Below are 18,286 nucleotides of genomic sequence, written 5' to 3'. Positions count from 1 at the left end.
CCAGCTCCTCCAACAGAGAAAGATGAGCAATCTCCTCCCATACAATTAACTGCCTACGAACACCCACTGGAGTGTCAGCGCTGTGTCCTTTCTGACACAATGGTATACAACAACAAACCCTGAATGAATGACATGCTATAGGATATGATAGTTTTATCCATAAGGAAAAGTGTGGCCTGGTCTTGGATTTCTTTGAGAATTAAAAAAATCAACTAATATTGTTGGAAAAGTTAATTGCCAGTTTTGAACTTAAAAATGTTTCGAATAAGCACTTAAAATAGAGGACGAAAGGGAATATAGAAAAATCTGTAACTGAAAGAAGTTAGAAAAAATGTGAAAAGAGCCAAATAGTTATCATGGTAAATTAATGTGATAAAATATATCACTCACTCACTCATTGCCATCAACTCAAGCCCAATCATAGCTTACTCTTCTGTGAATTTTTGGAGGCTATAAATAACATGGGAGGAGATGGCTGATCTTTTTCCCATGGAACCACGGGTGAATTCATACTGCTAGGAAGCTGCCGTCTTTGGGTATTAATCAACCAGAGCTCCCTAAAATATGCCAGTAAGTGTTAGTGTCAGATGAGATGGACTGACTTGCAACAACAACAGTGCCATTAAGTGTTGTTGTTGGATGAGATGGATTGACTCGGTAACTGTGGGTAGGTGTGTCGGAGACAATGAAATTGACTCAAGATAGGGCAGAGTACACAGCTGTTGTACTTATGGTCGCTATGAGTTGCAAACAACTCGACACAACATTTGCAGTATTATAGTGTTATGTTACAAGGGCCACACCTCTAATTTGGTGAGAAAGAATGAAAATACATACTATCCAGCAGCTAACAGAAAATTGATGTAGATACATTAGTATCAAATTAAAACAGTAGGAACTTATGTGAAAAAGACTTGCAAATGGAGCATATAAAGATCTTTTACAATAATAGAATATTAATAGCCCATTTAAAAACTTGACAAAAAATGTGACTAGAGCATTTAACAAAGATGATATACAAATGACAAGTATGTAAAAAAATTTCCAGCTTGATTAGGCTGCAAGTAAAAATTGTAAGAGATTACATGTCACACAAGAAATGACTAATATTGAAAGACTGATGAACAAGTTTGGCCAGGATAGGGAGAAATTGGAATGCTCATACAATTATTGGGGCACAGAATCATTTGAAAATAATTTGTTTCTATAAAGGAAAATAAAGAAGCATATATTTAATATTTCTTTTTTTTCCTATAATTATATTTTATTAATTTTCATAAACATTTACAGAGATTTTGGGTTTCCATTCATTCATTGTTGCACTATTCTCTCTACCCTCCTCCCAGTTTGTTCTTGTCCAAATGCCACAGTGCTTGTCAAAGCCAGTTCTGATTAATCTTCTTTGTCAGTGTGTCCTTTGCCATTCCCTATCACTCCTCCCTGAGAGAGACTTAGAAGCATATATTTAATATTTCTGATTTTTTTAATGTATGTAATAATACATTTTCAACATGTATCATACAAAAGTTAACAAAATTACTCAGAAGAAAAATGAACTGTCACTGTGGAGGAGTTAAAAAGCTTTATCAGTATTTGACACATTTGTCTCTGTGTGTATATGTGTAAGACAATGTTTGAAGGAAAAGATTATTATAAAATAGTAATATCAGTTATTTCAGTAAGATTCTGTATTTTGACACTCATTCTTTTGAAATAATTTATTGCTGAAGTAAGTTTATTGCATACAGAATTAAAATGGGTATGTTCTGCATATCACACACAACAGACTGCTGTGGAAGAAAAATTTAATGTTAATGGCATATATAAAAAATATATATCCAGCCCCGCTCCGCTCCCCTCTGACCCGGTGTCTCGTCGCTCCGTCTTCCTGTTCCAAACCACGTGGAGGGAGACTGGCCGCTGCCACGGCTGACGCCGTCGCCCCTCCGAAGCCTGCGCCCCGGAGGACGTACCCATGGCCGCCCCGGCGCACTCCCTCGCCTACACGGGCTGCAACTTCTTGCGCCAGCGGCTTGTCTTGGCCACGCTGAGCGGGCGCCCGGTCAAGATCCGCAAGATTCGGGCCAGGGACGACAGCCCAGGCCTCCGAGATTTTGAAGCCAGCTTCATCCGCCTGCTGGACAAGATCACCAATGGTTCTTGGATTGAAATAAGCCAGACAGGCACGACCCTGTACTACCAGCCCGGCCTCCTGTACGGCGGCTCTGTGGAGCATGACTGCACCGTCCTCCGCAGCATCGGCTATTACCTGGAGGCCCTCCTCTGCCTGGCACCCTTCATGAAGCACTCGCTGAAGGCTGTTCTGCGAGGCGTCACCAATGACCAGGTGGACCCATCCGTTGACATTCTTAAAGCGACGGCTCTCCCACTATTGAAACAGTTTGGAATCGATGGCGAATCCTTTGAGCTAAAGATTGTGCAGTGGGGGATGCCCCCTGGAGCTGGCGGCGAACTGCTTTTCTCATGTCCGATCAAGAGGGCCCTGAAGCCCATTCAGCTCACGGACCCCGGGAAGATCAAGCGTATCCACGGAGTGACGTACTCCGTTCGTGTGTCCCCGCAGATAGCCAACCTGATCGTGGACTCTGCAAGGAGCATCCTCAACCAGTTCCTCCCCGACATCTATATCTACACAGACCACATGAAAGGGGCCGGCTCTGGGAAGTCCCCAGGCTTTGGGCTACCCTTGTTGCTGAGACCACCAATGGTACCTTCCTCAGTGCTGAGTTGGCCTCCAACCCTCAGGGCCAGGGCCCAGTCGTGCTTCCTGAGGATCTGGGCCGGAACTGTGCCAAGCTGCTTCTGGAGGAGATCTACAGGGGCGGCTGTGTGGATTCCACCAATCAGAGCCTGGCTCTGCTGCTCATGACCCTCGGGCAGCAGGACGTTTCCAAAGTCCTCCTGGGACCACTGTCCCCTTACACGATAGAGTTTTTGCGACATCTGAAGAGCTTTTTCCAGATTATGTTTAAAATTGAAAGCAAGCCGTGTGGCGATGAGCTCAAGGGCAGGGACAAGGTGCTGATGACTTGTGTTGGTGTCGGCTTCTCCAACCTCAGCAAGACCCTCAAGTGAGAACACACAGGATGAGGGCCTGCCCGTCGCAGGAGGCCACAGGACACTGAAGGGACCAAGTCCAAGGGCGTTTCTCAGGACAGCCCAGACTCTTACACGGCAGACCTCCTGAGCTTCCATTAAGAAAAGCCCAGCGTGGGGGTTGCCCGCTTCTCTGTGGTGTAGGACGTTGCATCAGTCACCATATGAGCGCCCTTGACCTGCCTGGAGGGACAATGTCTCAGGACAGTCTCTTTCTGGAACAGCAGAACGGCTGCTCCATTCTTCTTGGCGTCTGTCCAGACCTCCTCCAGGCCTGTGAGCTCTCAGGCCTGCCAAGGCTTTGGCTGTTCTGAGCCTTGGTGTCCACAGGACGGAATGACAGCATATGGACTGACCATCAACAGTGCTGGCTCACGGATGTCAGAGACTGGTGACACGCTCCTCGTGTGTGGACAGCCAGGCTGGGGAGGCCAGTGTCCGCCTGCAGTTCTGGATTTTAGCGTTCCTCGTATGCTATAGATTTTCTTATACTTTTTCAAATTTCCCTGTCACACAGATTCCATTATCTTTTCAAGAAAATGAATTTTGGAAGAAAAAAAAATATATATATATCCAAAATATACCATGAAACTTAACATCTTAGCTGCTTTTACATGTTTGATTCAGTGGCATTAATTCTTACTTGGTTTTTTCCTTTCATGTATACAGCATACATCAATATGCATGTAGCCATATCTGCCAAACCTGTGTATGGCCACGGGTGTCGTCATGTCACTTATCCGTACTTGTTTATCTTAACTTATTACCTATACATCTACTTGTAGATTAATGTTTATTGTTGCTGATACTCAATGGCATTATCTATCCCTATTGTTGCACAAACATCACCACTCATTTTTTTCTAAAGATTTTCATCCCCTTAAATAGAGAGTGCTCATGTCTCTATTATAGTGATAAGAAGCTGGACTGCAGTCTCAAAGGCGTGTGGTTCAAATCCACCAGCTGCTCTGCAGGAGAAGGATGAGCAGTCTTCTTTCGTTTGAACTGCTTCTGAAAACCCACGGGAGGGTCAGTAGTGAGTCAGTTCCAGCTCTTCAACACACAGTAACAACAAATATAAATGGTTTACTTAATAAGCATTTAGTGGATCTTTTTAATACAATTTTTTTCTCAAAGTATTTTTTTCTTTCTTTTATTTGGCTTAGTTTTCACTTGACATCAGATACCTAATAATTTATAAATATTAAGTTTCTAACTGATTTACTATGCTTCATTAGCTTGACACATCCAAGTGAGATGCAGTTCAAATATGTAAATAGTTCCACAAACTATCAAAAGGAAGTACTCTTTTTTGGATTTCAGTGCAGCTTCTTACCACTAGGCCACAGGAGTTCCCTAAAAAAGACAGTATTATTCTATTTTGGATGGCTGATTGGAGAAGTTCTTTAAAAAGAGCTGATATTGTGCTGTGAATTTATACCACCTCAGCTGGGGCAAGTGCCTGCCTTTTTCTTCAAGCTTGGTAAAGTCAGTCAAAGTCATTGCTGTCGAGCCACAACGGACTCAGAGCTGACCCTCCACTGGCATTTCAGAGGCTGTAAGTAGCACGGGAGGAGATTGCCCATCATTCTCCCTTGGAGCAGCTGATGGATTTGAACCACCAGAGAGACAAGTCCTTTCTGCTATCATTGCAGCTCTCTCTGTACTGACTGTACCACAGAGCTCCAATAGAACTGAAAAGCTTGGTTAGTGTCTCTTCGCACTAACCTCTTAACAGGAGTCTCCTGCATTAGTCCTGATATCCTAGCTATTGATGAAGAAGTCTTGAAGACAGTACATGTGTCTCGTAGCTAGAGCGTAACTAATATGTGGAGATTATCATGCATTCTTGGGGTCTGTTATTATGTGACCCATTTGAAAATATGGAGGGGAAATCCTGATCATTTATATGAACAAGCGAATGTACTCTCTATGGTTTGTTTTCTCTTAGAGTTTCTCTAGTAGGACTTCCTGGACAAACAGATTTCACTTGGAAGACAAACTAAGTGGGTTACCAGATTCCTTCAGGCTGGAGAAGGCGGTAATTGACTCCTGGAATAGCATGAATTAGTCTCAGAAAAGTGCACAGAAGAAAATCATCGGCTTTAAAATTTCGTAGACACAGAGGATGAAGTCAGCTATGACACAGCTGGTCTAGTTTTAATATACCTCTTCTGACTCCCTATCCACCCCAACCCTAGAGGAGTTAAGAAATAGCATCTAGCCCAGCACTTCATATTCAAGCAGGATGTGAATTTGAAAGGAGTAACAGTCTTGGCTCAGTTCTGTGTTTTCAGTGAGGTCCTCCGTAACTTCTCTATTTATATATAAGACTGCTCCTGCCACAGTCTTCTGTGAGCCTTTACTTTGTTTTATTAGACTATATTTAATCCACAAATATTTAATTACCAAATTGGGATTGTTTTGTAACTTACAAGAGTAATAATTACTTATAGTTACGCCCTGTGCCTACTATTACTTCAGTGCAAGTGTTTAGTATTTCTTTGCTTGATTTGTTTAGTTGAATATGATTGACATATATTTAATCCACTTAAAATGGAAGATTCAGTGACTTCCATTTTAGAGCATTTTTATGACTTCAGAAGGGAACCTTGTACCACTTAACCATAATATTCCCATCCCCCTAGCTATAGACAACCAGTAATCAACTTTCTGTGTACAGAGTTGTGTGTTTGTGGACATTCTTGGAATGATAAGGCCATAATAAATGGTCCTCTGTGACTGGCTTCTTTCACTTAGCATATGTTCCAAATTTATTAATATATAAATATGTATCAGCACTTTATTCCTTTTTTATTGCTAAGTAATATTCCATTTTAGAACTATTACTTTCTTTACATATTCATCAGTTGATGAATATTTGATGTTCCTACCCTTTGGCTATTATGAAAAGTGCTGCAATGAATATTTGTGTATGCATTCTTGTGTAGATTTCTGTCTTTAATTCTCTGGAGTGCATACCTCATAGTACAACTGTAGGATTATAGGACCTTTTGAAGAACTGCCAAACTGTTTTCGAAAGCAGCCATACCATTTCATATTTCCATCACCTAGGTATTCTAATTTCTTCATCTCCTCACTAACACTGGTTGTTTCATCTCAGAATTTATCTCAGACACAGCCTGTACTGCACCTATCAGTAACATAACAAAAGGCAACTCATTCCCAAATGGGATTGTAAACATAGGTACAGAGATTAGGATTTAAAGCATATATTGAGAAGACACACGGTTCAGCTCCTAACACCATCCTAGTGGATCTGAAGTGGTTATCTCATGATTTTTTAAAGTTGCAGTAGGTTGGTGGCTAACAGTGTTGTGTGTTTCTTGACACACTGTGTGTGTGTGTGTGTGCGTGTGTGTGTGTGTGTGTGTGTTAATTTGTCGTGTGCTGTCAAGTCAGAACCAACCGATAGCTTGGTTTTCAGAGGTAGTAAATTGCAGGAGAGGAGATTACCCATCTTTTTTGATTCAGATTTTATGCCTTTGGGATTTCAGCACAGCTTACCACTATCTTCTGTAGAGAAATGACTGTTCAAATCCTTTTCCCACTTTTAAAATGGATTATTTTTCTTGTATCTTGTCCTTTGTTTTTTGACTAGGCTTTTCTCTGATGATTCGTTTTCTCTCTCCTTCACCCTTCCTTTTTCAGGTAGAAGAAGTGAAGCGACGGCAGTACTCGCTGGCATTCAGCTCAGCTGGAGCCCAAGCCCAGACCTATCATGTCAGCTTTGAGACTTTGGCCGAGTGCCAGAGATGGCAGCGGCAAGCATCCAAGGTAATAAGCTATGAAATATCCTGATGAGGAGATAAGAATCTAGAAAGCCCAAGAGAAGTGTGTTTTGAAATGGAACTTTGTCCCAAGAGAGCAAATTATAATTCTAATACACATTACTCAAGGTCTTTCTGGGTCTGAGCAAATGATAGCATGATCTTTATTTAAGTTAGTATCTATAATTTCATAGTCCTAATGCTGCTCTTACTAATTTTTTTTTTAGTTAAGGTTTACAAATCTTACTGGTTTTGAATATGCTAATTCACAAACATTTCATTTTATAGCATGAATTACCATTGATTATTTAATGAATTATAATGTCTGATCAATTCCTTTTTGTGTATTGCCTTTCATTTCTCCCAGCTTATCTGTTTATTGATTTTTACTCCCTTGTTCTTCCTTCACAGCCCTGTTAAACCTCCAAGATTGATTCTGTGTATAAACCTACATACTATGATTGTCTCATACCTTGTCTGTATAATTATACTTTCGTGACTGATTTATAACATCAGCATGATCTGTTCTAGATTCATCCATGTTCTGTAGTATCACATCAATTTTTGAACTTTTTTTTTTAATGACAAATGTTAGTGTTAGGGCAAATGTACCACAGTTTCTTGAGCCATTTTTATGTTGATTGTACTTGGGTTTTTCCAGCTCTTGCTGTTGCACATAATACTGCAATCAACATGGGTGTGCATATGTTAATTTGTGTTGCAGATCTTATTTCTTTAGGACATACGTACCTAGTAGTAGAGTTACTGGATCAAATATTTCTGTACCCAACTTTCAAAGGAAGTACCAAGCTCCTTTCCATAGTGGTTGCAACATTTTACATTCCCATCAGCAGTATATGAGAATGTCAATCTCTCCACAGACTTGCCAGCATTTTTTGTTTGCTATCTTGTGAATTTTGCTGTTTTTGCTGGCATGAGATGCTAACTCATTGTTGTTTTGATTCACATCTCTTCAATTGTTCATGATCTTGAGCATCTTTTCATTTATTTGTTGGCCATCTGAATGTTATCTTTGGTAAAGTGTCCACGTCTTTTGCCCATTTTACATTTGACTTTTTCTTGTTGGGGTATAGCACATAATGCTTTTAAAATGTTTTCAAGGCTCATCTTTAGCACATCTCTTTGAGGGAGGTAGTAAAAATATATACATTAGAGCCTGGTAGGAACTGAGAAACAGATTTAAGTTATTTTCTCTCTACTGTAGTAATTAAGTGATGAGTGGGACCATTCCATGACTTGAGGCCCAGTATTTTTTTGGTCTGTATTTATTTAGTACAGCCTTGATGAGCCATTTCAGATTTTAGCTTGTTGCTGCGATAGTCATGAGCAATCCTATAACAAATGATTTTTCTAATATGCTGAGGCCAGTTCTTTTAGTATAATTTCAGCTTTTATACATTTTAAAGGTAAATTGCTCTAAAAGTGTATTGCAGTTCCAAATTTTTGCAGTCTCTGAGCTATCCTTACAAAATTAATATTTCTACTAGAAAATGGCGAGCCATTGCAGCTGCAAAAAGACATTGTCTTTTCATACTATACTGCTTCCCGAAGCTTTCTATTGTTATAGTCAATAATCTTAAAATTACTTCTCGTATGAATGGTTAACTTTCCATTTTTGTAATTTGGTGTTTTTTTTTACCTTTAGACAATTTACAGCTTACGCCATTTTGCTGGCAAGCAGCTTGTATGTTCTTTTTCAAGAATATTTGTGTTTTTGGTGAAAGTTTACATAGTAAATTAGGTTCCTGTTTGACAATTCCAACACAAATTGTTCACAACTTATAATTAGATCTTCTTACCTTTCGCCTCCCTTTTCCATCTTTGTGTCCATGCTTTTCTGTGTAAGTGACATTCTGTCCTACGCTGAGAGAAGGGCCGTGAGCACTGACTGAGGTGGCTCTCTGACTTTATTCAGGTTGTGTCCCAGCGCATCAGTACCGTTGACCTCTCCTGCTACGGCCTTGAGGAGGTTCCGGAGCATCTCTTCTACAGCCAAGATACCACCTACCTCAACCTGCGACACAACTTTATGCAACAGGAAAGGCCAGGGGGCCTTGACTCACTCTACAAGTATGTGGGAAATTATTTTCATTTGTAGAATAGATTTCTACACTGACATATCAAATTGATTGAATTTTAATCATCCTAGTAAGTGGTCACGGCCACCATTATGCATATATATCTACACACACATAAACCATGGTCACTTGTTGTTGTTGTTATGTGCCATCGAGTCGTTTGCGACTCATAGCAACCCTATGTACAACAGCCCTAAACCCTGCTCTATCCTGTGCCAATCGCATTGCCTCTGACACACCCATCCTGATTACTCCAGTCACTGAATCAATCCACCTCATAGAGGGTCTTCCCCTCCTGTGCTGTCCCTCCACTCTACCCAGCATGATGTCCCTCTCTAAAGACCTGTCTCTCCTTACAACATGTCCAAAGTGTGTCAGACAAAGCCCCAGAATCCTTGCCTCCAAGGAGCAGCCTGGTTTAACCCTCTCTAGGATGAATCTCTTTGTTTTCTTGGAAGTCCATGGTACATTCAATACTATTCTCCAGCACCACAGCTCAAAGGCATCAACTCTCCTTCTATCCTCCCTAGTCATTGTCCAACTCTCTGATGCGTAACAAGTGATTGCAAAAACCATGGCCCGTATCAGGCAGACCTTAGTCTCCAGAGAGACACCGTTGCTCCTGAGTACGTTAGAGAGGTCCCTAACAGCAGACTTTCCTATCGCAATACATTTTTTGATTTCCTGGCTGCTGGTGCCAAGAGTGGTGACTGTGGAGCCGAGCAAACTGACGCTGTGAACAATCTCAATCTCTTCACCATCCATCCTGATGCTACCGAATGGTCACTTACTACAGTTATTAATTATTATACTTCACTAAATTTATAGACATATCTGTGTGTGTGTGTGTGTGTGTTTATTCTGGTTTTTAGTTGGGTTATAAAAAGTTATAAAGCGCACAGCTCAGTAGATTTCATACTTATTCATACCCATGTACTTACCACCCAGAGCAAAGTACACAGTATGAACATCTCCATCTTGTCCTCTTGAACTTTAAATACTGGATCTCCTCTCTGAGTATACAGTCAAGCTTTTCCCCTTCATCCACTTTTGTTTACCCGTTGTCTCCATCTTTGTCCCCATCATCACTCTTTTCCTGTCCTTCACAAAGAATGGGAAAGAACAAGAGAGGAAATAGAGGGAGCACTAGCGTCCCAATGCCCAGCTAGCTGTTCCTGACAAGAGATGGCAGGTTTAAGAGAGGGTAAGATTTTGCTTCATGATGTCTAGCCTCTTTAAGAGTCTCCAGATAGCTACAGCTCCCTCAGATTCTGTTTTGACTGTGTTAACACTTCATGCATCTACATAATTCTGCCCATATTGTTTGTCTTTCAAAAGAGTAGATTCCTAAAGTATTTTGGCTGTAAATTTATTTTTTTTATAGTGATACTGCTTGCATTTTTATGGGACATTTTGTGGATTGGATGAAAATTTACAGAACAAATTTGTTTCCTTTAAAAAAGTATACATATTTTGGGAGCTCTGGTGGCCTACTGGCAAGAAGCTGTACTGCAATCCCAAAGGTACATGGTTCAAATCCACCAGATGCTATGCCAGAGAAGGAGGGATAATTTCCTCCTGTACCAGTCAGATCTGATTTGACGGTACATGAACAACAAAAAAAAAAGTATACATATTTTATTTTGTGATGTTTCTTGCAGTCCCCTTTTCCCCTCTGTGGTTCCTATTTCCATACGCCCATATTTCCTGCCCCTCCTTGCTTTCAGAACCTTGTTTTTAGACAGATGCTGCCTTTTTTGTCTTATATTGTTGATTGTTCAGAAGAGTATGTTCCTTGTGGATGTTATTACTTGTTTGTAGACCTGTCAGTTATCTGGCTGGAAGGTGATCTCAGGGAGTGGATTCACTTTCAAATTGGAAGAGCATCTTGGTAGAGGTGGGTATGCAGTAAACTATGTCAGTAGATACTCAGAAGAGAATCTCAGCCCTAGGTATTCTACCAGTGTTCATCAGACCAATAAATCTGGTCTGTTTTTGTGATTTTTAATCTTGGGGCATTTTTCCCCTCCCCCTCTAAGCAGGATCTCTTTTGGTGACCCCAGTAAGAGTGGTCAGTAGTAGGATCTGGGCACCATCTACTTTTTCTGGTCTTAGGCTGTTGTAGGCTGTGTTTCAGGTGGTCCATTAGACCTTTGGATTTATTGTTTCCTTGTGTGTTTGGTTTTCTCTGTTGTTCTTTGTTCAGGGAGCTGTAGTAGCCTAATAAGTAGGGTGCTATTCTGTCCCACCTAAAGGCAAGTGGTTTGAATCCACGAGCTACTCCATGGAAGAAAAATGTGCAGTCTCCTTCCATGAGATTTAGAGTCTCTGAAAACCCACAGGAGGTCCAGCTGTGAGTTGATTCTGAGTTAACAGCAATGCAGAGAAGGAAGGTTCTTCTAGGAGCCTGGATGGCATAATGAGTAATGTTTTGGATTTCCAGCAACAAGGTCAAATCCACTAAAATGTGTTCCAAGGAAGAAAGATAGTTTCTAGCCATAAATATTTACAGCCTTGGAAATAATAACAGTGGTTCACTGTGAGTTGGAATCAACTAAAAAGCAGTAAATTTTTGAGATTCTCTGCTCCAGATGGAGAGATACTGATAATTGTATTTCATATCACTCCTGGAAAGCTTTTTTTTTTTTCACTTTTTAAGGTGTGCAACCTGGAAAGCTTTTAAGACTCCAATTGCTACTCACCAAAGTAGAATGGACAACATTGTCTTTATGGAGCATTTGACCTACATGGTCCTGAGACTATGGCCTTGAGACCTATTGACTCAGCCCTTAATGGTGTTCAGTTAAAGCTAAGAAGTTTTTGTAACTTTGTCCTTTGTATGCTCTTTTATATCTGCATCTCTCTGTTTGTGGTACGTACAAGTGCTGATATAGATAGAACCTCTAACAAACCTGCATATGCTCATGCATGTGCTCCTATATACCATCTCATAGTCATTCAGCTTACAGGCTGTGTATCCACTCAGATTATTATTCCTGTCACTGCAGGATTGTGCATATAACCATTTTTGCCATTGTTGGTGTTTCCTCTTATGTCCCTCCTATTGTCTTGTTTGTGCCTGGGTCATGGTTTTTCCTCCCTCATTGTACTGTGTTTATCCTTCCCTTCACCGTAATTACTATTAACTAGTTAGTATATTATCTAATTAGTGGGAATTTTCCTCTCCCCTTCTCATCTCTGATGGCCACAAAAAACTGTTGTTTTTCTTCCTGTGTACAATCATTTTCTTTACTTTCTTTAAAAAAAAATAGTGTGGGTGTGTGTGTGGGTGGGGGTGTGGGTTGTGTGTGGGTGTGTGTGCCCGCATACTGTCAAATCAGATCTGACTGGTACAGGAGGAGATTGTTCCTTCTTCTCCAGCAGAGGACCTGGTGGATCCGAACCATGGACCTCTGAGATTGCAGTACAGCATCTAGCCACTAGGTCCCCAGAGCTCGCCCTCATTTTCTTTGCTTTTAAATTGTGCTCTCTCACAATATTTGTTCTTTATAATTATTTCATTCAACATAATATTCTCCAAGTTTATCTGTGTTGCCAGTGTTTCACGGATTCATCATCATTCCTGAACACTGAGCATTACTTCGTTGTGTGTGTACTAGAGGTTGGTTAGTTTTTCAGCAGTTGCAGGACACTTGGTTGATTCCATCATCATCTTGTGGTTAATGCTGTGATTAGTGTGCACACATGTATGTGTCAGAGGAAATACAGCGTTGATTTTGTTTGGGTTTTTTTTTCCCTTTCTTTTTTTACCCCCATCAAGCAAGTTTCCAATAACTACTGTATCACAGATACAGCAACAGGCTGCTAAGGACTTCCTGGAAAATATCTTTTTAGAAATCATTCTCAGTACTGCCTGATCTATAGCCTGTGAAATTTTGAGAGATTTAGGATATGCAACATTACGAATCAAAGGGTTCAGACTTAATTACTTAAAGAAAATAGGATTATTTTAAAGAATTCTCCTCCTTGTAGCAGAACTTCTCTTTTTTATTGTTTCTTTTAATTCCTGTCTTTGCTGTCAGCTATGTAAACCGTCTGTTTTCATGCCTATGAGTCTATGATACATATCTGTAGTTAAAATATATAGATTTCTTCTTGTTACCTTCCCCATTTCTCTCTCTTTAACTTTTAAAAATAGATTTAGGGGAATTACTATGTGGTTGATAAGGCACTCAAGTAACTTAAATTATATTGTGATTTAAAATATAATATACATTAAAATGACCTGTTTTACATACCTTAATAGCTCTTATTTCTAGAATAACTTTCCAAAAGCACTGACAATTTTCTGTCACCTTATCAGATAGTATGGGGTTTTTTTTTCTTTTATTTATTCATTGTTGCACATTTTCTCCTTCCCCAGGTAGTATGTTTAAAAGAAACCCAACCAAACCCAACATTTTAAACATAAGCCTGTATTTGGTAATGAGGCAGCTATCTGAAAACAAGCTTTAATGTTAAGGAGTGGGTTTTTGTCATTTCCTTGTTTATCTGAGCTGCTAGCAAAGATGGGGATAATCAGTATAGTTTGAGAGCTAGATAATAAATTCTAAAGTCAAGGCCAGAGGAACCATCTTGGACGTCAGAAGCTAGGAGGAGGAGTATTAGAATGAGGTGCTAAGGAATCAGTTATAGAAGCATGTGACAAAAATAATCATCACGGAGAAAACGATCTTAGCTTTACCATCTTGACGGATATAATCTAACTGTGGCCTAGTCTGTAGTTGGACCACTAACTCAAAGGTGGAGCCTCTTTGGCAGTTTGAATCCGCCACTGACTCTGAGGGAGAAGGATGAACAGTCTCCTCCTGTGATTTACAGCCTCCTAAAAACCTGCTAGAGGATCGAGTCCGTTTTCACTCATTGACAATAATTACCAAGTATAATACTGTTAAGCATAATTACAAGTATAATCCACTTTATGGCAATAATACATCTGGATAGGACAGTATAGATAATGCTACTTATTCAAATAAAATAAGAGAATAAAACTTACTATTTCATGGTTCTTGTGAGATCACATTTTTTAAAAACCTGAAGTTTCTCCATAGAAGCAAGGATTTTGAGGCTCTGTCTCACATACTTTGGGCACAAGGCCAAGAGGGGCCAATCCTTGGAGAAGGACTTTATGCTTGGAAGGCTGGAGGGACAGCACAGGAGAGCGAGATTCCAGATTAGATGGATTAAGACAGTAACTGGGGTAATGAGGGTGGGTGTGCTAAAGGCAGTGCACTGGCTCAGGGTTCAAAGGTGTTGTACATAGAGTTGTTGTGAGTCACAGGGGACTTAATGGCATTAACAACAACAATATGTATCACATATGTATTTTCAAGCTCTAATTGGCCTATTAATTTCAAATGACATTTGAATCAACATAAGTTGGTTGTAATAGTTACATATTTGTAACTATTCTGTTTCCATCTGTTGATTTATTGTTGCAGGGCTGTTGTATGTTGCTTGTAGAAATTTTAAGAAAAAATTATATTCACACATACCAAATGTGATAAAATAACAGAATTAGCATAAGCTTGTTTTGGTAGATTGTCTACCTTTTTTAAGAAAGAAAAACTCTGAACACAGTGGACGTGGTATTTGTGATAGCGCTAGCTCTGTGTGAGTCATCTTTGTATCTGTCCTCTCTCAAGTGCAATATTTGACTTGCAGTGAGTGCTCAGGAAATACTAGTGGAGTAAATTTCAAGGTCAACATATGCAGCAGATATTTTGTCATATGTAACAGGTCTTCCTTTTGTCATTCACTAGTGTGCCTTGCACTTTTGCGGTTTAGGTTTTCTCAGCTGAAGGGCCTGAACTTGTCCCATAATAAACTTGGGTCGTTTCCTACATTGCTGTGTGACATTTCTACCCTGACGGAGCTCAACCTTTCCTGTAATGGAATTCACGACCTGCCAAGTCAGATTGGCAGTCTGCTAAAGTAAGTACCTAACCTTTATTAGATTTGTCATTTCCCTTACAGTGATGATATAAATCATGTAATTTTTAGGATTCTAGTCAGACGCCGTTTTTGACAACAGAAAAATCTAATTGCCTCTAGCAGTGACTCGTTTCAGCATCAGAGGCTCAAACTATTTTTTATGTTGAAGAGAACATCATTATGTATATTGTTGTTTACCATTGAGTCAGAACTGACCCATAGCTGAGTCTCTAGTGGGTATTCAGAAACAATTAATCACACAGGAGTTAATTGCCCTTTCTTCTCCTGCAGAGCTGCTGGTGAATTTGAACCACTTATCTTTGGGTTGCCAGTGCAACTCCTTACCTCTCGGCCACCAGAGCTCCCCTAAATTATGCATAGTTAATATATTAAATCCTAATAGAGAAGGGATTTGGGGTAATTTAGCATACTTGAATAAATTAGTGATGTCATTCAGATTCCATAATTTTATTTTAGTTCAGTCTATTCCAAAGAATATTTTTATAAAAGGTCTTGTGTTTTCTTCCTTCAGTCTTCAAACCCTCTGTCTTGATGGCAACTTTCTGACTACTTTACCTGAAGAATTGGGAAATCTGCAACAGCTTTCCTCTCTGGGAATTTCCTTCAACCACTTTGGTAATATTCCTGAGGTTTATGAGAAACTCACTACATTAGATAAAGTGGTGATGGCAGGAAATCAACTGGAAGTCCTGAATCTCGGGGTGCTGAACAGGATGAGCCATGTCAAGCATGTCGACCTAAGGTGAGGCCGTTCTTGCCCATGTCTTCCTTTAGCTTGATCTCTCGTGGGTGGACCTTTACCACGTTTTCTCTCTTGTAAAGACTTCTTTAAAACTTTAGGATTTTAAAACTGTAAAACTGTTATTTCCAGAACTCGAGTAGAACTTCACTTATCCTTCATTAACAGATCATGAGTGAGTTAGGTATATTATAACAAATATTATCAAGTTGCCTTGACAAAGATTGTTCTTTTTTTTTTTCTTTTTTCTTTTAAACATCGAAAATGCTTTATTTTCATTCCCCCCCCCATTGTTGCACATTACCTCCCACCCCTGTCCCACGTCCCTCAGTCCTCACTGCAAGGCATCCCTTGTACCAGATTATTGTCACACATGTAATGCCTAGTCATGTATTCCTTTCAGACAGTTCTTTCCCTTGTCTGATCTAATGCATTTGTCATTATCTATGCACTCTTTTCCCATTCTCACCCTCCATGTCTGCTCTATTTTATAGCAGTGGTGTTATTCAGTGTTCATCCTTTTGTGACTTAACATAATGTTCTCAAGGCTCTCCCATGTTGGGTAATGTTTTACAAGTTCATTGTTTCTTAATGTTGCATAATATTCCATTGTGTGAATGTACCCTAGTTTTTCTATCTATTCATTTGATGGATACTCATGTTGCTTCCATCTCCTTGCTATTGTGAGCAACACAGCAATAAATATGATGTTCCTACATCTGTTTTGAGTTGTGGCTTTGGTTTTGACAAAGATTGTTCTAATTTACTTTCCCACAAACAGTTTTTGAGACTTCCTTAGCTGTTATCCGTGTTGGTTTTTCGGAATTATGTATGTGTGGTATGAACATAAAGCATGCCATTTTTTTACGTATACAACTCAGGGACTTTCATTGCGTTCACTGTGTTACTACCCTCATGACTGTCAACTTAACAGTCTCTTTCATTTTTATTAGTCTTTGTTGTTGGGTACCATCGAGTCGGCTCTGACTCACGATGGCTCCACGTTCAACAGAATGAAAGCTGCCTCCTCTGCACTGACCTCACAACATCTGCTGTGCTTCAGCTCATTGTCTCAGTCAGTGTGTTGGCCTATCTCACTGAGGGTCTTTTGCTGACCTTCTCTTTCCTTTTCCAGGGATTGAACCCTCCTGATAACTTGCCCAGAGTCTGTCTAATGAACAGAAAATGTCAGTATAGTAGATGTTGTTGTTACATACTGTCAGGTCGGAACCAGCTGACTCTCGAGTGGGTTTTCAGAGGCAGTAAATCTCACAGTGCCTATCTTTCTCTCTCAGAACAACTGGTGGATTCAAACCATGTACCTTTGAATTGGCAGCACATTGCATTTCATTGTCTAAATCAACATTTATTTGAGGCTTATGAGTAGTTGGTATTTTTCTGTAAACTTGCCCAGTTTTTTGGTTGAGTCATTGCAAGTTTTTCCTTCTTGACATCTGTTGTATTTTAATAAGAAATAATTATGGTTTTACTAGTAAGTAAGATAAAGTAACCAAATTTTTTCTGACCATTTTTCCTAAATATAGTTGGAAAAAAATAAATAACAAAGAAAACAAAAACCAATTGCTAGATGTGCTATTATTTACAAGAAATCATTAATGGTCCTAGTAAAAACAAGTTTATTTAGTAGTAACAAGTTTATTGGAATACAGTAAAATTTAAACAGACCTGCATACATTAAATTATATATGTATATAGAAAAGAACCAAGAAATCACTTTGTTTAATTTACTCTTGAACTATCCCATATGCTTTTATGATCCAGACTGTTTTTCTCACAATGTAACATGAGAATTTCACTAGAGAGAGCAAGAGAACAGATAGGAAGAAGTCTGACTAAGCCTTCATTCTCTTGACGTGGTCCTCCCATCAGACTGCCTTAATACGCACTAATCCAAAGGTTTTATTAACTTCTTGTTCCGTTTTCCTATACCTTGTAAGTTGCAACAAACTCTGTTAGATATTTGGAAATATGTATTTAGTTAACTGTGGATAGAGTCCATTTTCTCCTTCTGTATTTAATTTATATTTGCTAATCTAGATTATTTAGTTTATAAACATAGAACTCAAAACTAAAGCCATCTCTGACTATTTCTGTAGGGCCTAACAAAATTAGACAAGTAGAGTTGTTTAGAGGACCAGGAAAAAGTATTATATCTTGTATTTTTGTTTTGGTAAAGACATTTAGTGTAATTTATTTCCTTGTTTCTAATATTAGGATGAATCAGTTGAAGACCATAATTACTGAAAATCTGGAGGGAAATAAATACATCACCCACATGGATTTGCGAGATAATCAACTGACTGACTTAGATCTTAGCTCCTTGTGTAGCTTGGAGCAGCTGCATTGTGAACGGAACCAGCTGAGGGAGCTAACGCTCAGTGGCTTCTCCCTTCGAACCCTCTATGCCAACTCAAACCGTAAGTCTCTGTCCATCCTCTTGTTTTTTCTCTAACAACTACAATCAGAACTATCTGATAGAGATATCTGTTATGTTCCTTGGACACAACAAAATCACATTTTGAGATTGTTGTTTGGGTTTTTTG

The 18,286-nt window shown here is 39.5% G+C and overlaps 1 protein-coding gene and 1 pseudogene across 2 annotated transcripts in view; both read left to right on the top strand.

Moving 5' to 3' along the window:
* PHLPP2 (PH domain and leucine rich repeat protein phosphatase 2) overlaps nt 1-18,286 on the top strand; it is a 77,218-nt gene that overhangs the window by 34,951 nt on the left and 23,981 nt on the right. For both annotated transcript variants that reach the window (XM_006878629.1, XM_006878630.1), the window contains 5 exons: nt 6,790-6,915; nt 8,845-8,999; nt 14,816-14,962; nt 15,495-15,725; nt 17,958-18,160. In XM_006878629.1, the coding sequence (XP_006878691.1) occupies nt 6,790-6,915; nt 8,845-8,999; nt 14,816-14,962; nt 15,495-15,725; nt 17,958-18,160 (862 nt within the window). The remainder of the gene's footprint in view (nt 1-6,789; nt 6,916-8,844; nt 9,000-14,815; nt 14,963-15,494; nt 15,726-17,957; nt 18,161-18,286) is intronic.
* On the top strand, nt 1,976-3,096 carry LOC102852933 (annotated as a pseudogene).

Source organism: Elephantulus edwardii, unplaced genomic scaffold (assembly GCF_000299155.1).
Source record: "Elephantulus edwardii isolate Elephantulus edwardi_28Jun2011 unplaced genomic scaffold, EleEdw1.0 scaffold00001, whole genome shotgun sequence".
Taxonomy (NCBI): Eukaryota; Metazoa; Chordata; class Mammalia; order Macroscelidea; family Macroscelididae; genus Elephantulus; species Elephantulus edwardii.
The sequence above is the reverse complement of the archived record's forward strand: the minus strand, read 5'-3'. Positions and strand labels throughout refer to the sequence as shown.